General features: G+C 46.1%; 1 protein-coding gene across 4 annotated transcripts in view; it reads left to right on the plus strand.

The window, feature by feature from the left end:
• Positions 1 to 22,537, plus strand: part of LOC121688080 (nuclear receptor coactivator 2-like) — a 48,493-nt gene extending 25,956 nt beyond the window's left edge. For all 4 annotated transcript variants that reach the window (XM_042067438.1, XM_042067437.1, XM_042067436.1 and 1 more), the window contains exons 3-5: positions 15,366 to 15,473; positions 17,152 to 17,324; positions 22,414 to 22,537. In XM_042067438.1, the coding sequence (XP_041923372.1) occupies positions 15,385 to 15,473; positions 17,152 to 17,324; positions 22,414 to 22,505 (354 nt within the window). In that variant the 5' untranslated portion in view covers positions 15,366 to 15,384 and the 3' untranslated portion in view covers positions 22,506 to 22,537. The remainder of the gene's footprint in view (positions 1 to 15,365; positions 15,474 to 17,151; positions 17,325 to 22,413) is intronic.
• Positions 22,538 to 24,334: the final 1,797 nt, after the last annotated feature.

The raw sequence follows: 24,334 nt of genomic DNA on the forward strand, positions 1-24,334 counted from the left end.
GAGCCACACACACACTAGAAGAGCTTTGGTGTACAGCACTCTCTGGTCTTTTAGAACTGAACTCCTCAGTCCTCTAGTGCGCAGGCCTTAAAAACCTTAATGATGACTCGGCTGCCACCGACACAGAGAAAGGAGAAGCGAGTAGACGTGAACATTACCTTGCCTACTCACCTGTTACTCACCTGTTACACACTGCCCCTTAACCCCCACCGTGCTAACACTCCACTCAATCATTAGGAGCTCAGAACTGACCTGAAACCTGTGTGTGTGTGTGTGTGTGTGTGTGTGTGTGTGTGTGTGTGTGTGTGTGTGTGTGTGTGTGTGTGTGTGTGTGTGTGTGTGTGTGTCTCTGCTTGGCCTTCACCAACCTTTTGTACACCAGCAAAACCCCTGCTTCAGTAAGGAAAAGCACAGTATAACTTGCCTAAAGTGTGTGTGTTGCCATGCTGTTGGGTTTTACGGTGGCTTTAACCTGTAATTTGACCCGAGTCTAAGGAAAAAATGCATGTCAATGACCCTTTTCCTCCTGACATACATCTGGTCTGTTGGTTCACGCTCATGGAACATATACCTTGCATCCATTAAAAGGTAAAAGAGAGGCAGTAGAAATCAGGGTTTGAAGAGATCTGGAATGTAATCCAAGACTGAAGTCTCCTCCGATATTTCTATATGATTACCCCTGGTAGCACGATTGTATGGTTACAAAAGTACATATTCATGTAGTATGGATATAGATGTGCTATAATTGATATAGTATGAATGAAATACAAGTCGTCATGCAGTAAGGCTAAGATGTGCATATTCATATAATAGATTATCTTGACTAAATTTCAATAGTAAGACTAATTGGTCAATTTTAAAACAATCTTAAAACACTAGTGTGTTCTAATCCCATAAGGACTCAGAGGTCATAAGGTAGTGCAAGTCTATTAGAGAGTCACATATGAATATATATTAATAGGCTCTTCTCTCTTAAGAGTCTCATGTCTCCTTCTCAACCCAGGGGGGGGTGAAGGAGGAAGAGAGCCATTGATAAACCCCCCCATCTCCATATCTGTGTCTAATGTAACGCAGGACGTATTGATAAGGCCCATCCACTCCCAGCCCCATTACCTCTCCTGGTGAAGCTGCCCTATTTATTTATCCGCCGCTGCTTGAGCTCCGCAAGATAAATCACTCGTGTGTAGATCCACGGAAAGGCATTGATAAAAATTAATATGAAGAAAATCCATATTGTTTTGTACCACCCCCCTCCCATATTCTGCCTTCTCTTCCGGGGTGGGGCAAATCTGTCTGAAGTTGCCCCCCTCCCCCCCGCTGCCACTTCCTCCCTTAATGCGTTTACTATGCGGTCCCTCCCCATGTCCTGTCCGAGGGGCCGTCGGCGTAAAAGATTCATGAATGTGATCAGCTTTCCGTAAATGGAGGCTCCACATTTCTTCTGTTTTTTCCCCCTCCTGTTGCCATCTGAGGCAGCCTCTTTATAGCCATTATCCCTCTGTAATTGTAGTGGAAAGAGGAGAGGAGAAGATGGCAAGAGTGGTGAGAGGGGGAGACGAGCATCAAGAGTGATGAAGATGAAGGGAACGCCCCCTCCTCTCCTCCTCCCACCAGATAAGGGTCTTCTCTACCCGACAGAAATATTGAAGTATTTACTAGGATATTTATAAAAAATATATATGTTTTAAATATATTTTTTTAATTATAATTTTATAAAAAAAAAAACAATAAAAAGCAATTAGCATAACTCGTGTGTGTGTGTGTGTGATATATATATATATATATATATATATATATATATATATATATATATATATATATATATATATATATATATATATATATATATATATATATATATATAAATATAAATTATACACACACACACACACACACACATACATACAGTCTATGATATCACCAGATGATATCAATTGACCCCCCTTGGCCTCCACTCTTTAAAAATGAAGTTATGCGGTCAGTTTGCTAAAGTATGTCTGCACTCTGGGACTACCTTTGACCCGACCAAAGATTTCAACAGGGCCGTCGTATCAGCACCCTGGGCCCACCTTAGCGTTCTGAGACTTGTTGGTGGCTAACTTGAGCAGGTGGAAGCGAAAGAGCTTGGAAATGGAGGGGGGGGGGGGGGGGGCTTCCCTTCCTCTTTCTTACTTCTCACTTACTCTGTCACACAACGCCTTTTTGCCTTTTACTCTTGTTTTTTGTTTTTCTCTCCATTTCATCTAGCATCTCTCTCCATTTTTTTCCTCTCTCTCCCAATTTGAAATTCAAAAGTGCTTGATGACATGGTATGTCTCATATAAATTCACTGGTATTCTTACTACTCCCTCTGGTCTTGTCTTTTCTACTCCCTCTTTTTCTCTCCTCCTCTCTTCCTTACTCTTCCTGTATCTCACACTCATCTCCCCCTCTCTCTCTCTCTCTCTCTCTCTCTCGCTCCCATGCCTCCTGTGATTGCTCTAATTTTTGTTTCCTGTCCTCTTATGCGCTACCAACTCAGTGGCTCTGGGGTCTCTCTTCCAATAGCAGAGAACACACACACACACACACACACACACACACACACACACACAGACACAGAAACACACACACACACTCATGCTCACACACACAGCCACACTCACACACACAGCCACACTCACACACACAGCCACCACACTCACACACACAGCCACACTCACACACACAGCCACACACACACACACACACACACACACACACACACACACACAGAAACACACTCACACACAGAAACACACTCACACACATACAGAGCTTTTCCTAGCACAAGACTTCTGCTCCTCTGCCCACTCGTTCTGTGACATGCCGCAACACACTCTACCTCTCCAAGATGCCTCATGTATTGCACTGTTATTGCACAGCTCTATCAGAGGACACCTCCTGGTGCCCCCTCTTAGACTGATTGAGCAGTCACCTTCCCAAAGCTGTTCTTTTTAACAAGGACTCGGCTCCAATTGGTAGTCATGAACATCATCATTTTAATAAGCAGCGATGCTGTAAAATACCTCATTCTTATCGCACACGAAAATCTCACTCCTCTTGCTCATAATGCACAACTGAATGAACTGAATTCAATAAGCTTTGTAGACATGGCCTTTTAAAGGAAAACAGTTCTGCCAAATCATAAAACTTAGATGTGCATTGATGCATTGAAAATACAGAAACAGGATATCAGATGTGGACACACACACACATACATACACACACACACACACACACCCTGATTTGACACACCTGGCTAATAAAGGCACATTTGGCGCAGTGGCGTGGCCAGGAGGAGTGGGGCTGCAGCAGAAGTGGTGGGCTTTGGCAGTGGCGGACGGCGCTTTGGTAATGGCTTTGTGGGGTTGGTTAATAACGGTCGATGATGGCAGCGCGGTGCTGTGCCTGATGTGTGTTTTGGCCCGTGATGCCACTCTTCCCACCCAAAGAGGAAATTTAATATGCTCGAACATGAGTGAAGATCCTGGCAGGGGTGGTGTGTGAGTGTGTGTGTGTGTGTGTGTGTGAGACCCAAGTGCAGTGTTTGTAAAAGAAAGAAAGAGGTAGGGCAGAGGGTGCATACATGTGCAAGTGTGTCGGTGTGAGACTTTTTGTACAAGAGACAAAGAGAGACAAAGAGAGAGGAAAGGGAGAGTGTACATACACTATATGGACAAAAGTATTAGGGCACCTAATTTATATGTTTCATTTAGACTCATTGCAACGTGTAAGCTTATGACATCAAGCACCTAGTCATGCAGTCTGCATTCACAAATATCTGTGAAAGAATGCGTCAGTCTGAAAAGCTGCGTGAAATTTGAGAGTGGTACTGCCATATGACACAGCAATGTCCATGAAGACATCGTTGGGTAAGTTTGGTGCGAAAGAACTTGACTGGCCCACACGGAGCCCTGACCGCAACCCTATTGAACATCTTTAGGATGAACTAACAGAGATTGTAAGGCCTTCTTGTCCAAAATCAGTGCCTGAGGTGACCTCACACCTCCAGATGAATGGGCAAAACCTCTTGGAGAACCCTTTCTCAGAAGAGTGGAAGCTGTTATAGCCTTCATATGCCTATAGGTTTAGAATGGGATGTCCTAAATGTTCCTCTGTGTCATGGCCAGGGGTCCCAATACTTTTGTCCATATAGTGTATATTGAGTGTACTGTGTGTACGTGTGTGTTTCCGTTAATATGTGTGTGTGTGAAGGAGCGAGGGCTAGCTGTACCTGGCCCTCATGAGGTGTAGTGCGCCACGTCCAAGAGCAAGACCACGGCCGGCTAAGTAACAGCCAGCTCTGTGGCCTCTAATCCTGCTGCTCTGTCCTGTGTGCTGAGGGAGCGTTGTTCTCCATTGCACTGCAGCGCTCGGCTTAAATGAAAGGCATTCTCTCTCTCTTTCTCTCTCTCTCTCTCCACAAGGCTACCTTCCAGAGTGTTCCGTCAAAGGCCAGCCACCCTCCTAGAAAAAAGCCCCCTCTAATGGCAGTTGTTGCACAGGACACAGAGTTGGCTGTCTCATAAACACTGGGTGTGTCTTTAGTCGTAATCCCCGACACACACACACACGGCTCATAGCTCAGAAGATTAAAGGTTATGGCTCAAGCAAAGGTTGCTGCAACGTGCTAAGACTGTGCTATGCTGCTAGTATGCCAGAGTCTAGAAGCAAGAGTGATGGCCTGTGCTAGGAGCTAGCATGATGATGGCCTGTGCTAGGAGCTAGCATGATGATTGTCTGTGCTAGGAGCAAGGGTGATGAGCTAGCATGATGGCCTGTGCTAGGAGCAATGGTGATGAGCTAGCATGATGGCCTGTGCTAGGAGCAATGGTGATGAGCTAGCATGATGGCCTGTGCTAGGAGCAAGGGTGATGAGCTAGCATGTTGGCCTGTGCTAGTTACAAGAGTGATGGCCTGTGCTAGGAGCTAGCATGATGGTATTTTGCTGCATTTTTCAGCATGTCGCTGAAACTGTCCCAACCCCGAAGCCCGTTTCACTTAGAGTTTGACTGCTGTGGATGGGGAGGTGGATTCCCTCTCCCCCTGTTGGTTGGTTATCAGGCTGCTTTGAGGTTGCTTTTACAAGGACAGTGAAGTATTGTGTGTATATGGACTTTGTGTATATTTGTCATGTTTAGGTGTTCTAGACGTTGTGTCTCCTGTATTGAGAACCAGCCTTGACAAATGACCGGCTCACGCCATGGGCTTGGTGGAGTTGGCAAACGGAGCTCTACCCCGTCATTTAGGAAAGGGAGTGAGTCAGGGGCTGCCACACAGATGAAGCCACTAACAAACTGTTGTGATCTGTTATAAACTAGTGATCTGCTCTCACACTGCCTGGAATGACCTAACTGCCGAGTTTTATTTGCAAGGAGGCTGGACTGAGTGTTTGTGTTTGTGTTTGTGTGTGTGCGTGTGCGTGTGTGTGTAGTTTCATTTTTGAAACTCCCTCCTGACAATGAAATCTTTCTGAAATGAAAGAAAACAAAACTGTCACCCAAAATGTTATTCACTCAGATTGCTTTGTGTGTGTGTGCGTGCAGCAGCATGTTGTCATCAGCCTTTCCTCAACAGTGTCACATATTAACTCCTGTGAGTCACCGAAGCATCATGGCCGAAAGTTTCAGCCTTCATTTCCCACCAGAGGACAGAAGACTAGCACCTCTCTGTCTCTTTCTCCCTCCCCCCTCCCTCTTCCCCTCACTCTCTCTCTCTGTCTCTATCTCTGTCTCTGTCTCTCTCTCTGTCTCTCTGTCTCCCTCTGTGTTTGGCAGTGGAATGTCTCCTTTCCTCGAGAGACAGAAAGTGTAAGGCCTGCAGTTGTGTGTGTGTGTGTGTGTGTGTGTGTGTGTCTGTGGTTGGTTTGTGTGTGTCTGGTTGGTTAGCTTTGTGTGTGTGTGTGTGTGTGTGTGTGTGTGTGTGTGTGTGTGTGTGTGTGTGTGGTCACATGTTTGTGTGTTTGTGTCTTAGCTGTACAGCTGTCTAAAAGCGGGATGTCAGGGAGGATGTCCATTCAGAGTGAAAGCAGAAATCGCTGCCCTCGAGGACTGTCCACTTCCGTTGCTGTGTAAGCAGCGCGCAGGAGAAAGCCCTCCTAAACACTTACACGGGTTGAGAGTTGTCCAAGGTGTTCACCTAAAATTGGCCTCACACGTTGCTGAGGCTGAACACAAATAAGGCCGGTCTGGAAAAGCCATTGATGGAGAGCACTGAAGGGATGCAGTGTTGCGGAGAAGTCCAGAGATTACATCGCATACTTGTTGAAGCCCAGTTCACGTACATCCAATGGGGCGACGCAAAGTGCTTTTCGAGTGTTTTAACAGCAGCTTTATCTTTGAGAAACGCTGTTGTTAAATTGTGCCTGAATCCAGTTGCTGGGATTTTCAAGACTCATTTACAGATTAAAGTTCCTGGTGTTTAATAAGTCAAATGAGACTAGTGAACATGGATTATTATTATTATTATTATTATTATTATTATTATTATTGCAGGTTTTGTCTTTTTAGTTCTGAGTTCTGCCCCCCAACACGCATGATGAGTGTTCACTTGGAGATTTCTCTCAGCCCTGTCGTGACACGGCCTGGGCTGCTCTTGTAGTCTGACCACGGTGAGAAGACACGCAGGGCCTCCCCGGTGTGACCGGTCTGTAGCGAACTCGATGCTTTCGCCATGCCCCACCAGTGATCTAACACACGCACACACACATGCACACACGCGCGCACACACACACGCACACACACATGCACACACTACCATACAATCCCGCTCCCAACCTCCTCTGCCCATGAAGTCATAGGCTGCATTAATCAGGTCATCGCAATGGATTGGCCAGTCCGAGCTGTCAATCAATCGGCACAGTGTGATAAAAATTATGACTTTAGTTTAATGCATAGAGAACGCATTAAATGCAACAGGCTGATAAAATGCTTTTTTAATGTCTGAATATTTTGTAGTTCTCCACAATTTCACTGCTTTATTATTTGCCACTCAGACATTAGCAAGGGAAGTGGTGTTGAGCATGTTCATGCTATTGTAACACACAAAGAGGCTCAGTAAGCTGAAATCAAGAGTGTGTGTCTGTGTCTGTGTAGGTCTCTGTGCTTGTGCCCAGCCTCTGTCTCTCCAGCTGCTGATGGCTGCTGAAGTCACAACCGATAGGGAGAGAGTTTGGGGTGTGTGTGTGTGTGTGTGTTAGTGAAATCAACAGTCTCTAACAGTGCCATGCTGCTGTCTGCTGGAGTCCTGGCCTGTGGATGTGTTAGTCAAGCCCTGGTGTGTGTGTGTGTGTGTGTGTGTGCGTGCGGAGTGCCAGACTGGTGTGTGAGGTGGCGCACGCCTTTGGTGGCACCTCCTTTTATTCCTCTCCTCACTGCCATCCTGTCGTCTCCTTTTCTCTGCTCCTCCTTTTCTATCCTCCACTTTCGTCCTCCTCCTCTTCTCCCCTCTCCTCCTCCTCCTCCTCCTCCTCCTCTCCCCCCTCTGTCCAGATAGTAGACAGCTGGCCTGGGACTGGACGGAGTCGTCCTCACCTAGCGCAGATCAGGGCCATGTCAGTTTCACAAGCGGCTTCCCTATCTCTGACCCCACCCCTCCTCTCCTCTCCTCCAATCTCCTCTCTCCCTTTGTCCCCTCCTCCTGTCTCATCCCGTAGCTGTTGGAGTGCTGGACTCCACCACCACCCTGCTTTGTGTAAATAATTGATGCCCCCTGTGAGCACAGCGCCTACCCCAGGCCCAGGCGGAGCCACTGGCCCTGCACTGTGCTGCTCTCTGATGGGCCGGCACTGCGTGGGGATAGCCTTCTCTCTTTCTCTCCCTTTAGCTCTCTCTCTCTCTCTCAATTCAATTCAATTCAATTCAATTCAATTCAATTCAATGCAATTCAATGCAATTCAATTCAAGGTTGTAACATGGAGAATTGCTCACTCCCTTTTTTTCTTTTCTCTCTCTTTTCCCTTCTCTCTCTTTCCCTCTCTCTCTCTCTCTCTCTCTCTCTCTCTCTCTCTCCAGCTCTGGCAGGAGTCTAACTGGGTTAGAGTGGTGACTTTTTCACTGCGCTCTCCCTCTCTCACTCCTCATGAATAATAGATGTCACAGCCGTGTCAATATGCCAATGTTGGCTGGTTTGTGTGTGTGTGGAGGGGGGTGTTTTTAAACCTCGGCCGTGGGGGGGCGGGGTTGGGGGTTGTCAAAGACAGGTACGTCATTTTGGGCATTAAGTTCTCAGGCACGACACCATCTCTATTCAGGCCTTGGCCCAGGCCACGGAAGAACACATTTCTGATAACTCCAGACACAAAAAATGTAAGCCCTGATAATTACAGTGTGTTTTTTGTAGTGATTGCCTCGTTGTACATGTGTGTGAGAGAGAAGAGAGAGAGAGAGTGTGTGCTTCAGTGTAAAGCAGAACTCAAATCTGAGGTTGTGGCTTGCAGTCTGAAGTGCTTTGTGGGTGTTGTGGGTGGTGTTGCTCTTGTGCTGACCTTGCTGCTGCTCCAGAGTGTGTTAAGGTCATGAGCTCTTGTGTGCACTCGGCGCCTTCTGACCAAGGGGCGTTATCTGACCGCTGGGCTCCAGAGCAATGCCAGCCACAGCCTCGCATCTAAACGCTGGTTCAGCGCTGTCACACACACACAGACACACACACACACACTCCTTTCTTTCTTTCTCTCGCTCTCTCTGAATAAACTCTCCTGTGTGAGAGCCAGAGCAGGGTGGGGAGTGTGCGGTTTTGAGTGTCTGCTGATCAAATTCAAACTAATCATCATTACCCCAGACAGCACTGACAAGTGTTTTTATTTAAATTGTGTAAATGATGTCCCACTTGAAATGCATTGAAACCACAATGTTTATGAAGATTTCTACATGACTATTTCTTCAGAGGACTTTCTGCTGGTCTTTTTAGTTGGTTAATACACGTGCGTTTGAGAGTGACTGTGTTGTTCGAGGGAGTAGAGGGGGAGTTTTGTCGGTAATTGAAGTGCAGCTCTTATAGCACTAAGGGGGCCAACAGGTGCACCTATGGGTCCTCCCCTCTCCTCTGCCAGCTCCATCAGCGGTAGCAGGGTTGGAGTGGATGGTGTTGCTAGAGGAGGAGGAGGTAAAGTTGTGCCAGTGCAGTGCACATCATAAATGACTCTTGTTCTGCTTAGAGTCTGCAGTCTTCAGTCCCCTTCAGAAGAGCTCAAGAAGTCTCCTCTCCTCCTCCCTGTTAGACTCTTTTTGGGGCCATAAAGCCAAGTGATAGAACCACTGCTAAGGTGACTATTGCTTTCATAGACGCAGCGGCGTGCTGCCTCAGCCTGGAGCAAACCGCTGTCCGATCTTCAGTTCAGAAAGGAACGCACAGAAAGTTAGTGACTCATTTGTTGTTGTTTTTTTCTTATTATTTAAAAAAAAAAGGAAAAAAGAAAAGAAGATACTCATGGTTCAACCCTCTTGATGTGTGGTGACTTAAAACTCCTCTTAACGGTGGCAGTGGGAAAAATCCTCTCCTCTCCTCTGATGGTGTAGTCCAGCCCCCATTAAGCATGACAGTAAAACCCTCTAATTGCCTTTATTTGCCCTAATCTTGTTATTAGCAGTAAGCAAACATTATGGCTGAACAGGCGCCATTTTCATTCTTTTTTTTTTTTTTTTTTTTTTTAAATGCGCGCTCGCTTCAACAATTACACCTTCAGAGTCCGAGATACTATCGACTCTTCCTGAGAATTCAATTATCGGCAGAGACCCGCGGCAGAACGGGTCACCCAAAATAAATCATATCATTACATCCGCTCTTTTTTTCTTTCCACTCTTTCCTCACCTTTTCTTTTCTCTCTCTCTCTCTCTCTCTCTCTCTCTCTCTCTCTCTCTCTCTCTCTCTCTCTCTCTCTTTCTCTTTCTTTCTTTTTTCTTTCTTTCTCTCCCTTCTCCCTCTCTCTCAATTCAATTCAAGTGAGCTTTATTAACATGACACATATTTTTGCATTGCCAAAGCAGAACATACATTTAGACATACATTTACATAGAGAATGCTTGGAATACAGTACATGGCAAATAGATACGCATCCAAGATTAACAGACAAACTGGTGTGTGTGTGTATGCGTGCGTGCGTGCGGCTGCGTGTATGTATGGTGTTTGTCTGTATAATTATATGGATAGGTGCCATATAAAAGTAATGATTATTTAATTATTTAACCACTGTCCCTTGCCTTATGGCATTCGGTGACGTATATGGCAGCAAGATTTGCTGTATGTCCCTGCTGTCCGAGTAAGACTGCCATTATTTCTTGTTCTAGATTTCTGAACCCTGGGATTAGGCTTGTTAGCCTGTCAAAGTATGACTTACGTATAGTTGTATATTTCTCACAGTGAAGAAGAAAGTACACCTCAGTCTCAACCTCACCTGTTACGCTGTTCTTTGCTCTCTTGGCAACCAGGATTTTCTCAGTCTGCCCTTTTCTATGGCTAGACTGTGGTCACAGAGTCTGTATTTGGTCAGGATCTCTCTCTGCTTTATCTCTCTCTCTCTCTACACGGTCAGAGGCATCAACACAGTGGCCTTTCCTGTGGAATCAGTCCAGGAAAGGTTTTTTTTTGTTATCTAAATACCATTCAAAGTCCACCCCCCCCCCCCCCCCCCTGTGTTTCGCTCTCATGTGTATGTGTTGAGTTTCACAAAAAAGGCAGCACACATATAATCCCTAGTGACTTCCTTGTTCCCTTAATTTTTTTGAGCAGTATATTTAATGTTTTTCTCCATTCTGCTTGCTGCTAGCATAGGCTGTAGGGTTGGGGGGGGGGTAAATGTATAATTACATAAATAAATATATACTTTTCTACATTAACTATTAAAATATTATGTAGCCTAGGCTATATGGCCTGATGAAAGTGGACAGCTAAGAGACCTACTGACTAGGCTATCGAAGTTCTGTGGAAGATCTGCTCCAAGAAAATCCTCGTAAAAGACGGATAGACAGCCAATCTGAACACTTGTGCACCAACCAGCGGAATACTCCACATTGCCAGCCTTCGATGGGCCTAGCAAAAAAGCTACTTAAGCTATATCGCAGCGGTCATCTCAGTCTGTAACATCATACGCTGCGCATCCCACGTTATTAGGCTACCGGCATGCCGACTACGAGGGCAGCGGAAAGTGAAAGTAATTGGCCTGCAATCGCACAGTCCAGGCTAAGAAGTAGGCTAAACAACTTTTACAAACGAATCCTGATTACCTCTCTGCTGCTGTCTGGGGCTTTTGCTAAATGCAAATCATGAAATACAAGCCTTACAGTAAAAGACAGATATCTTCTGATATAACGATAACGAAAGAAATTGTTTATTTTAACACGGTGGAGAAGGACTCATTTGGCGCTGTGTTTGTAACGCGTCATCCTTCATAAAACCAAAATGTTCCCATATAACAGACGTGCTTTTCCTTTTAGTCACCTGCAAGTGTAGCCTACTGTACCTCTCTCGACTCACTATCTTCAGCCATCACGACGTATAGCTCCCGTCTCAACACCTAAAACACCACACACCTAAACTGGTAGGGGACGGGCTTCTAGGGCAGCATGACGGCATCGGTTTGGTAAAATATGTTGACATTCAGAATGTGAATACACCATAGACTGTATGGAATGCGCACGGCACAGAAAATGTATCGAAATGTATCGAAAATTAAGTAATCTTTGCGGTATGTCCATCGCAAGCGTTGATATCGCGATAACGATAGATTTTAGATATATCGTCCAGCCCAAGTGCGTGTTATGCTAAGTATGTGTAGCCTATTAGTTAGTCAGCCCGCTTTATGTGCGTCTTTATTCCTGCTGTCGGACTTTCTCCTGGGGAGCGGGTGGAATGGCAGCTGGCGGCCGTCACTGCTAGCTTCCTGTGCTAATCCCCTGGCAAGCGTCTGACTGTCCCCGCACCGTAATTAGCCGAATTAGCCGTGAGCAACCGTGCTGGCGCTGGCTCTCTCACACACACACACACACACACACACGTGCGCACACACTCTGAGCTGGTGGAAGGACCTGAGGCTTTAGCCGCTCCTCTCCGCTGTCCTTGGTGTTGCCCCCCACCTCCACCCCTCTGCTACACCTGGCCACCACCTCATGGGTTTGTCATTGAGATGTGGACTCATGGGTTTGTCATTGAGATGTGGAATCACGGTGTGTGTGTCTGTGTGAGAGACTGTGCATGTGCAAAGGTTGTTATTGTCTACATAAAAAGCAACAGGCATTGTGGTCAGGCACTTGTGTAAAAGTTGTCCAGTGATGCTACAGCAGTTTTCTCTCTCTGTCTCTCTCTCTGTCCTTCTATGTGTCTTTCTTTGTGTATTTTTCTGTTTTTTTCCCTCTGAGCTGTCTTCTGCCCTCCTACCTCTCTGTCGTGCTGTCTTCTGTCTGTGTTTCTCTTCTTCATTCTCTCTCTCTCAATTCAATTCAATTGAGTTTTATTGACATGACAAAAAATACAATTTGTATTGCCAAAGCATACATGCACGTAGTAGTGTGTAAAGACATAAAACAAAACATCATGCATCATACATTACTGTGTGTGTGTGTGTGTATGTGATGGTGTGTGTGTGTATTTGACTTTTTGTGTGCTTCACTCTCTCTCTCTCTCTCTCTCTCTCTCTCTCTCTCTCTCTCTCTCTCTCTCCTCTCTCTCTCTCTCTCTCTCTCTCTGTGTCTTCGCAGCCCTGTGAGTCTGACCGCAGTGCTGTTTGCGTTGGGAATAGGGGCATGTCCAGTCCTCTAATAAAAAGGGAGTCCTGTCATTTAGCAGAAAGGCTTTCCAGTCATTGGGGCTGTATTTAGACATTTCCAAACGCCTGCGAAGCCACAGGATACTGTCTTACTCTGGATGCTTCAAATCACCACCCACTTGCCTTTGCTGCCTCTGCCCAACACACACACACACAGGCACACAAACACACACACACACACACACACACACACACACACACACACACACACACACACACACACACACACTCACTCACTCGCTTGCTTTTTCTCCTTCTCTGTCTGTCTTTCTCTCCTTCGTTCACATAACCATTGCTTTTGATTCCACTGCCTGTCATTTGGTTAAAGTAGGCCACTGCAATCCAGCAGGGATTCTCTTTGCTAATGCGTCGTTCAGTCAACTCTGCAGGCTGTGTGTGTGTGTGTGTGTGTGTGTGTGCGTGCATGCGTGAGCGCCGTTCGGGCTCCAGATCGAGGCTAGCTGCTCGGCTGCCTCAGCTCTCTTACGTAACGGCCGTGTGCTGCTAGCTGGCTGGGGCCTGACTCCTGGGAACAGCCCTGCACCTAACGCGGCGTGGCAGCCGCATGGAACGGCAACGCTCAGTCTACGCACACACACACACACACACACACACACACTCCTCCCTCGTACTACAGTTATGTCACTAGAATAAACATTGAGAAAGATAAAAGATAAGGAATTAGGGATATGAACAGAAACATTTTATTTTTTTAACCTTTGTATTTTACAGGCTTGAGTAGCAAAAATTGTGCAGCAACATTTATGTGGTGAATTATTAAGATTTCATTGCTAAGCAGTTAATACATGGTTGCATAGTTAACCCTGACATTGTTGGACGACTTCAACATGCTGAGAGAGGCCTTCTACATTTGTTACACGTGTCCTTCATAGTTTTACACATGTGTTGTATTTCTTTTAAAAAAAAACATGCACAAGGGTACATTGGGCACATTTATATGCTGGGCCGACAAACTCCTTACTTACCATTCCATAGCCTGTCACATAGAAGGGCCAGTCTGAAGTCCTGTGCCTGCTGCAGTGGCTTCAAAACCGATTTCATCATCACGGTGGTGAGCTGCACTGTTGCTCCCACCTCAAACTGGGCCGGCGCTGATTAAAAAGCCAGTTCTGGCCTCAATCATTCATGATGATGGTGGAAAGGGGAGGCCTGCCTAGTGCGTTCTTTTGTGCCTGTGCGTGTGCCTGTGTGTGTGTGTGTGGACGTCTCTGATTAGCATCCCAGGTGCACAGATGTATGGGTGCAAGGCCCAGCCACCAGTGTCGCAGTCGCAAACAGATTGAGATTGTTGTGGTAATTTGATATTGGGGCGTTTGTTTGTGTGGGTGAAAGGGGGGGGGGTGATGAGGTGGGATGTTGGTAGTTCGGTGTTGGCACTAGAGGTGGGTGTATGCCATTAATAAGGACAGTGGTGAGTGACCGGTAGTGAATTGGAGAGAGAGCAGGGGTGGGATCCGGAAAGGACCACGGGGCGGGAATGGGTTGCCGGCGTACAGTGCCATGGAGAACAAGTTTGTTGTTAGTATGAAGTTTGGTATACCGTAATTAGCCACGGCTTATGCATTGATTTTGCTAAATTTCTGCAGCTATGAGGTTAATACACAGTTAATATGGTATTAATATGGTTTTGTTTCTTTTAACTTGCATAAAACACTGTCCTGCCACTTATACACAATGCAGCTAATACACAGGAAATGACTGTATTGTGAGTATGAAGAGTGGTGCAGGTAGATTGGTGTTGAAATAAGGATTGTATGTGGTTGTGTTGAGCGATGAGAAATCAGGGACCTCGCTCTCTGTCTGTTCTCCTTTCCCCTCTCTCTCATGGGAGCCGTGCTGGCAGAGGAAATAATTGAAATGTTTTTTTCTTTGTTCCATTTTTCTCTTATTCTTTTGCTCTCTCATTATCTGTTTCTCTCTCTCTCTTTCTACCCCTTTCTCTCACCCTCCCTCGCCCCTTTTCATTCTCTCTCTCTCCCTCATCTCACCCTTGCCCCCCCCATGCCCCTAAGCTCTGACCCATATCTCATGAGTGTGACCTCCTAATAAGTCTGCCCAGCAGCTCTGTGTGCTTCCTCGGCCCCTTGTCTCTAACAACTTATTCAAGTTTCAAATTAAATCAAAGTGGAGATGGGTGACTTTGCACAAACTTCACTAATTCACTCCGCAGCCATGTGGAGTTTCATTCGGTTTTTGTTTTTGTATGCGTGCGGTTAGAAATGTTGAGTATGGTCCCGACATCTTGCATCAGATGCTGGCGCAGCTGTGTGGTGCAGCACATCTGTAACACATCTGACATGGGTGTGGGAGTAGCATTAGCAAGTAAGACTTACCTGAGTATAATCGGATGCATCATAAAGCATCATTTCAATACAATCTTGCGGGAATTTGTTGTGAAAGTTCCATCAATTTGATCGATGTCGAGGCTTTGTTGTACATTTAGTAAGCCCTCAACAGCAAAGTGTGTTTAAGGAGTAACTTCTTTGCGGAATTGTATTGATTTTGATTTGTGTGATTGGGTGCCATTAGCTTATCTTTTTCTCTTTTTCTCTGGTTTGGTCTGCAGTCGCTGATATGCATTGAAGATGAGTGGCGTAGGAGATAACTCTTCGGACTCTGGCCGGACAGAGGCTCAGAAACGAAAAGAATGTTCCTCAGAGCTACTGGGCCCAAGGTAAGATCTGCGCCACCACACACACACACACACACACACACCACACTCCCCCCCCCCCCACCACATGCACACACGCATACAGCCAAATGCGCGCGCGCGCGCGCACACACACACTCTCTCTCACACATACACACAAAACATACATGCTCCATGCTCTTTCCATCTCACACACAAATGCATACACACACACACACACACACACACACACACTTACACCCTGTCTCTCAAACACTCTGAAACAGACACGCACAGTGATAAACACCTGCTTTAGCGGCAGCCTTGTGTCATCTGCTGGCTGTGTCCCAGGGGATCATATTTCCCCTGCCTGTTTGACCCCCGTAGCGCTAACAACTGCAGCCTAAGCCCCCATTCCTTTAGCGTATGCATGGCCTCTGAACTATTGAACCGCTACAAAAAGCCCAATATAGCTCCTATAGCGTCCTCGCTGATGCCCAGGTGCTGGTGATGTTGCTAAATAAAGTCCGTCCGTCCGTCCCAATCTTTACTCAGCCAACTTTCCACTGACTCAGATAAAACCTCGCTGTCTATTATCCATTCATAGAGAAAGGGTTGAGGGGGTGGGGTGGTGTGCAGGGGAACCAAAAAAGCAGAAAAGTGCAGTGGGCGACATGTTTGCCCAAGCTGTTTTCCATCCATGCAACACAAATACTGCTGAAGAGGCTCCGGCCTGAATCGAAAGTGCAAGCCCTCTGGTAGAGCCGCAGAGACAAGGCGTATGGTGTGTGTGTGTGTGTGTGTGTGTGTGTGTGTGTGTGTGTGTGTGTGTGTGTGTGTGTGTGTGTGTGTGGGCCTCGCTGCAGCCTGAAAAACTGGCAAGTCTCATACTTATGGGGTAGAAGCAAAGGGGTCCCTCAGCGGACTTTCATCGCTGGCAGTTTCTGTGTGGTCAGACGTTAAGTTGGACTCTCCATGTTGAGTGACTGAGAGCTGAACTCTGAAGGTCGCCAACTCTTAGCTCCACAGCTGTGAAATAGTGAAGATTTGAGTTTCGATGTGACTGGGCCTCCTTCACAACTTCACACTGAGGTTGTTTGTTTATGTGATGCTTTAAACGGGCGTTGAAGTTCCATGCTCTAACGACCATGTTTTGCATGTCAAGACAGTTGTGATGTGGACAGTTGTGGTGTGGACCAACGTTTCAGTGTGAACATGCGTCATTCATTCACTGTATAGTAAGCCTTCACTAGCAGCTTCATAGTTACTGGTTGGATATTTGTTGATTATGAAGGTCATCCAGTCATCTCCCCTTTTTAATTACACACCCATTCACTGAATATGAGGCTAGAAGTCAAGGATGATTAGATTGGTGGTGGTGGGGGGGGGTCTATAATAATTTTTTATACCAATGTGGTAGTTTCACCTGTTCAACAGTGTTCTTAAAGCACACCTTGAAGTGTGAGAGCCATTAGTTATTAGAGACAGTCATTTCTACAGCAGTTCACTGTTGCAAATCCACCATGAGGCTTTCTCATCTCTCACAATGTAGCAGGTAAATGCCATGTATTTGCTCCGGTCTTCGGAGATAAACGAAATGAAACCCCCTTGATTTGCTCCGGTGGTGGTGGGGGTTGGTCGCATACTGCTTTTGGGCTCCTGTGTTTATTTTCAGTGGCACCTTCAGCTCAGTGACTTTGATCTCTCCTGTCTGTTTCCGCAGTACCAAACGAAGCACTGAAAAGCGCAACCGGGAGCACGAGAATAAATACATCGAAGAGCTCGCCGAGCTGATCTTCGCCAACATCAACGACATTGACAACTTCAATGTCAAGCCTGACAAATGTGCAATCTTGAAAGAAACTGTGAAGCAGATTCGTCAAATAAAGGAGCAAGGTAAGAGATGCTATATATACATCCAACATTTTTGTTGTTTTCATGGGGTGAGGCGGGGAGGGGGGTTACTGGAACAGATCTTAATGTGATTGGGGGCATATTCAAGTCCTCCTAGATGAAAAGCGCTGTAGATATGATCACCAAATAGCCCTCGTGAGGGACTCTCAGACAACATCAAGGCTGAATGCTTGACTGAATCAACATCATTGAATACTTGAGCCTCCCTTTGCACTCCATGTACTGTCCCCTGTTCTAACATGCTACATGTATGTAAAGGGCATACTAAAAGTTATTAGGCTACTGACTCAAGTACAAGAACTAGAAATTGGAACTGACACGTCTAAAAGGCCCCCCAAAGCTTTGGAACCTCCCCACTTTCTGATGTTCTAGATTACATATTTGTGTTAAGTGTGTGCCTGTGATGGCTGATAAAGTGGAGATCTCAGGGGTGGTCCGTTTACAGAAGTTTTGTAGAACCTGGAGAAGTTTGTTTCTCTCTTTCTTTCTCCCTCTTATTCTCTCATTCCTCTTCTCTCTCTCTCTCTCGCTCTTTCTTTCTTTCTTTCTCTCTCTCTCTCTCTCTCTCTCTCTCTCTCTCTCTCTTCTTTCTCTCCCTCTTATTCTCTCACTCCTCTCTCTTTCTCTCTCTGTCTCATTCTCTCTGTCTCTCCCCCCCCCCCCCCTCTCTCTCTCTCTTTCTCTTTAACATGACTGAGAGTGAGAAGGAATGTTTTATCAGGATTGCTGCAAAGATTTGCCAGCGCTGGAATGTCTTCAAATGCCTGTGCTTCCACAAAAGACTACTGAGTGTGTGTGTGTGTGTGTGTGTGTGTGTGTTGTGGCAAGTGGGAGAGAGAATGTGATTGGATGCCTACGCCTCCCTGTATAGCATGCACTTCCTGTGTGTTTGGCTGCCTTTTCCTCCCAGGACAATGTGTATCACATGAGTGTATGTGTACATACTATTCCCTGTGTGTGTGTGTGTGTGTGAAGTCTTCTTGGCCTCTGGTCTTGTGTGAAGCTAGCGTGCTTGGTGAGCGGGCCCAGGAAGTGAGCTGCTTACAGTAAGAGGAGCCGACAGGCGACATGCTAATATCATTAGTGCTGCTATTAGTCCAGAGAGAGCGAGAAAGAGAGAGGGGAGGGAAAGGAGGGAGAAGGGGACAAAGAGAGAGCGCGGTAGAGAGAGAGGCAAAGGGGGGGCAGAGGAAAAGGTTAGGAGTAAAAGGGAGGGAGTGGAGGAAAGGAAAGAGAGAGAGAGATAGAGAGAGAGAGGAAGGGATGAGGAGAGAGAGTGAGCGCTTCTGTGGGAGGTCCAACCCTTCGACATGATGTTCACACCCTACCATTCCACCCCACATCCTCAAAGACTGCATTACTATGGAAGAATATTAGACTCAAATGTTTTGTACGTGTGCATCACGTTTTGAAACTGTAGAAATTATTTGTAACTGTAAAAATGATCTGTACAAGTAATTGTCAATATCACAAATGTGCCCTACACTTACAAATCTATTCTACAGGTACAGATCGATTTTTACAGCTACAAATCATCCTACAGTTAAAAATATTATACCATTACAAATATATTCTACAATTACAAATCAATGGTCTACGTACAAAAAGTTGTCCTACAGTTACAAATCTTTTCTGCAGGTGCACAGACTTAATGGTCAAATATATTCCACAGGTACTAAACCTTCCACAGTTGCTGTCTTTCAATTACGAAGCTATTCTGCCATTACGAATCCGCAAGTACTTTTGAGGCTGTTCTGGCACTTCCTGTTGAATAGCCAATGGCGATGCTCCGTTTTGGCGGGCCAATCAGGAATCTAAGTTTACTAACCAAAAATCACCGAGCCAGGAGTGTGTACCAATGTGGGTGGGTTGTGTTGCTGGTGTGTTTTGCTTGCGCTGTGCACGTAAACTCCATGATGGTCTAAACTCTAAAGAGAATATGTGATGCTGTCATGATGACTGAAACTTCTCTCTTTAGTCCATTGATCTGTTAACTTGGCCTGCTCTCGCATCTCAAGCGTAGGCTACAATGACCGTCCACATCATATTGTGTTGTTTTCCGGGCGAAATTATGTCCTTTTTTCTCCCAATACCTGGCCAGTGTCATGCAATGTAGATCTTGGTATAAACTAGCAAAATAACCTAGCTATCAAAAAGTACACGCCATAGGCTAGTGACCTAAGCTTAACATACTAAGACTTCACTGTCATGACAATGCACAGCACAATTAATGTTTTCCGGAGCAAACGTAGGCCTATGGTCCATTCTCTCTCCCAACAGATGCCCACTCGCGGCATAGCCTAATGCCACTTACCTTAAAATAAGCTAACTATGCTAGTTTTCGACAAATACACGACATGGACATACTTTTGGCCAGGAAGAAAGCCAGTGACAAGTGATTATCTTCTTTATTAGCCTACATTCACTGTGTGGCTCATGAATCTGCTTAGAATATGGGACAGTTCACAGAAGGAAGTAGACTAATTTTAATTAACGTCATTTTCAGATAGATCACAAGACTGAAAGCAAATATTCCATGTATCTGTGTATCTTGATTTAATCCCATGTAAGCTATATCGTTTTGCCAGTGTTTCTCCAGTGTGCACCATTGTGAGCCTATCCTCGTTCTTCTGACAATTGATCCTCTTCAACCCCTGTGGGGTGGGGTGCGCAACCTCCTGACTCTGTAATTGGTTAGTGAACTTAGATTCCTGATTGGCTAGCCAAACCTGAGCATTGCCATCGGCCTTTCAACAGGAAGTGCCAGAACAGTCTCAAAAGTACTTGTACGTGCAGAAAATGTACTTGTGCAAGCGGTCAGAGATTCATAATGGCAGAATAGCTTCGTAATTGAAAGACAGCAACTGTGGAATATATTTGTAAGTGAAGGAGATATGAGTAAAACTTAAAATCGTTCATGTTATTTTTTTTGTTAAATCACAAATCAGTTTTACAGTTACAAATCCTGATATACACACACACATACATATAAGACGCTTCTCATCCCTAAGGTGGTGCAAAAGTCTGTGCACCTGCAGAAAAGATTTGTAACCGTAGGACAACATTTTGTGCGTATAATATTGATTTGTAATTGTATAATATATTTGTAATGGTAAAACATTTTTACCTGTAGGATGATTTGTAGCTGTAAAACCGATCCGTACCCGTAGAATAGATTTGTAAGTGTTGGGCATATTTGTAATATTGACAATTATTTGTACAGATCATGTTTACAGTTACAAATCATTTATACAGTTTCAAAACGTGATACACACGTACAAAACATTTGAGTCTAGTATTCTTCCATACATTACCAGGGTGGATGTGGGTGTGTTTGTATTTGTGTGTGTTTGTGTGTGTGTGTGTGTGTGTGTGTGTATCCCTGAACCCTGGCTCTTAATGAAAAGCATGTTGGGATCTTCTACCATGACATTTGGTCTCCTTATGTCGCTTTAGTGTATGGAACCAACTAGAGCGTGTGCGTGCATGACTGCGCGTGCGTGTGTGTGTGTGCGCGCGTGTGGGGTACAATGTTCAACCCAGCACACACTTTGTCAATTGCCATGTCATGTTGCAATACAGACATGTGTACTAGTCTTTTTTTCTGTGTTTTTTGTGTGTGGGTGTGTGTGTGCACGCGCTTATGGTTTATGGGTGTGTGTTTGACGCGTGTGTGTGTGTGTGTGTTTACACGCGGGCAGTGGTGGAGCGATGAGCCTAGCGGAGCACACAGACGGAGGCAGATGAGTCTCTGATGTCGCTTGTTTGTGATTCACTGGGTGCCGGCTTATGTAATGGTGAGCAATGTGATGCAAAGGCTGCACACTCATACACACTGTCACTCATGCACACGCACACACACGCACACACACACACACACACACACACACACACAGGCAGTGTGGAGACTGTTGCTCCTGCCCCCTCCATGGTAAGAAGTGCACCCCCTCCAGCTCTTGTTCCTGAGCTTCATGCTAGATTGGAAAAACAACCTTTGCACTTCACCGAGACTCCGGTAATTGTATTTGTACATTGAGCGACTTCGGAAAAAAGCAGAGGCGAGGCAGAGCTGCTTTTCCCCCCTTTATTCCTCTCGTCTACTCTCTCTCTCACACGCTCGCTCTCTCTCTCTCTCTCTCTCTCTCTCTCTCTCTCTCTCTCTCTTCTCTCTTCTCTCTCTCTCTCTCTCTCTCTCTCTCTCTCTCTCACGCTCTCTCTCTCTTCGTGTTCTGCTAGTCGCTGTTGTTGTTGTTGTTGTTGTCATTGTCATTTACTCTGCTCACAAGCCCGTTGAGTGTGAACTCTCATTACCTTTGCCAGTAAGGGGAAACGGCACGTCGTGTTCGATTGTGAGGACGCCAGCCGATTGATAGCTTTATCCCCTTCCCATGCATGCAGTCGCCACCCCTTCAGTTTTCTAAGGGACAATGGACAGAATAAGACTGCCATGCATGTATCTACCCATGTATTCAATGAATTGAATGGATGTCCCTGGTGAATTGTAATAGTGACAGTTTTATTGACCAACTGATCTAAAAGAGCTCTTAAAGCTTAATCCCCTGTTCTTGATTGCTCCAGGCTTTATCTGATTTATATAGTAGAATATGCTAGTAGAACGAGTAGTATATACAATGGCTTAGCTTATTTTGCCAGTACTCATGCAAGTTTTCTAAAGTTATTTTGCTTGCCTACTGGTTTTATTTTTGTATTTCCTAGAGCACTCAGTTTTACCAGTTATGACGTTAATTTATATTATGTCCACTTGAATGAATGGAGCCATTTTACATTTACATAATCACTGTAGGTCGGTTCCTACCTGGATGTAGTCAATCTCTGACCGGTAATGCGACACCTTGGCAGATGGGCACGGTGGCGACAGCTCGCGGCGGTCACCAGTGCTTCCAAGAGTGGCCAGCAGCAGCACTTGAGTCGGGGCCCAGAGCTCTGCGCTCGAGCCAGCGTGTGTCACACGACGTCTGCTTATTTATCTCTGAGCCCCACCCCCATCCCCATCCCCACCCCCCTCTTGTGCTCTGTTGGTACGGTCCACCCCCCCCACCACCCCCAGCAGTGGTGGCACGCAGCACTGGTTTGGCGCTGGAGGAGCGACTCGTGTTTCAGAGAGTGATTACGATGAAGGATGGAGCGGATGGAGAAGGCTGAGCCGTCACCGTGATGCCAGCAGGACAGCAGGGTGCAGCAACGCCACTCTGGACGGGCGAGTGCTGGCACAAGACACAAGAGGAGGGGTGGCAGAGAGGGAGGAAGTGAGGAGAAATGGAGAGAGAGACTGGCTCTGATGGGGTGTGTGTGTGTGGAGGGCAGTGAGTGATTCGCATGTGTTCAGTGCAGCTGTGTGGATTTGCTGGGTCCTGCTAGGAGCCCCACTGGTTCCACACACACACACACATACAAACCCTCTGTCCAAAAAATAAACAAAAACACCAGCAGGCACCTATCTCCATCACAAGGACACACAAATGGAGGTATTGACCATTCGCACTGTAGTATACTTTCTTCACTTTCATTCATCATTATCAGCCTTCGGATCACTGCTGCTGCTTTGACACGGCCATGCCAATAAAGCTAATCAATTTGAATTGAATTGAAAATTGAAAGAGTGAGAGGGAGGGGGTGTGGGTGTGTGACAGAAGTGGAGGGTGAGTGAGAAAGAAAGAAAGAGGATGATTGACTGGGTGAGAGAGAGAGCGAGAAAGAGAGAGAGTGAGTGAGCAAAAGAGGGCATGGCAGAGTGAGTGAGCTAGAATGAAGGATAGATAGATAGAGAGAGAGAGGGAGGAAGAAGAGAATGGGTGGCTGATGTAGATGAAGGACAAGGAGAGGACGTGAGGATAGAGACGCCATTAGCAGAGAGAGACTGATGTGAAAGATTATTAGCTTCAGTAACATTATCCGTCATAAATATGTAGTCTAGTAGTGGAACTCTGCTGAACTGGAGTGGAGGAGAAAGAGAGTGACACTGAGTGGAAAGAGAGAAGGGGAAAGGGAAAGAGGCAGAAGGTAGGAGAGGGAAGTGAGTTCACACAGTGAGCAGTGGTGGCTGAGGTGACGATGCACCGCTAGCACAGAAACGCAAAACTAGCGCAGGCAAGTTAGCACCGGTGCCTGATGAAGGGCCCACAGCTCCACTCCAACCCCCCCTCCCCTTCCCTCCTGTCCACATATGGCTACGCGTCACAGCGAGACGCTGCACCTTTCTAATGGGACCCCCCCCCCCCCATACCATCCTCCAACACACACTCACACACTCTCACACACTTGGTCTTGGGGCCCAGGGCGGAGGAGGAAGTGGGGCACAGTGTGTTGGGAACATACGCTTTCCAAAGCAGGCTAATTAACACCATCAGCAACCTGAGTGCGATCTGGGATGTCAGAGAGAGAGAGAGAGAGAGAGAGAGAGAGAGAGAGAGAGAGAAAAGCAATGCTACAAAAAAAGGGATACTGTTTTTCCCATTTCAAAAGAAAAGTCATTGCGTGCAGACAAAGTTGGAAGTGTTTTTGTCCGTAGGGTTGTTCCTTTCTGCTGATACTTTTTTCAGATGTTTGTGTGGCATCGCTCTTATGACTGTATTCTTAGCTGTACCCCTTGGGGCCAATCACAACAAGACTTGGTCATGTACTCGTATCTCCACAGTGGCAGTCTAGAGACCTGACAGACCAATTACGCTGTATGGATGTTTGATTATCCAGCCCCAGAGAGCAGCACTTAATGGACTGCAGGACGGAAGCAGTCACCTCGTGGCCCAGCAATTGCTTTGCGGTATATAGCAGTGGTCCTTTCTAGTGCATATACACGCACGCACACACGCACCACTGAAGACCACTTTATACGCACGAACGCACGCACGCACAACACACACACACTAACAGCGAGTCCTGAAAAAGCATCTTGTTTACTAAAGCTTAAAAGCTTTCTCTTTCAGTGTTGATAACTGCACCTGTGGTCAGTGGTCATTTGTTTTTATTATTAT

This window comes from Alosa sapidissima, chromosome 17 (assembly GCF_018492685.1).
Source record: "Alosa sapidissima isolate fAloSap1 chromosome 17, fAloSap1.pri, whole genome shotgun sequence".
NCBI lineage: Eukaryota > Metazoa > Chordata > Actinopteri > Clupeiformes > Clupeidae > Alosa > Alosa sapidissima.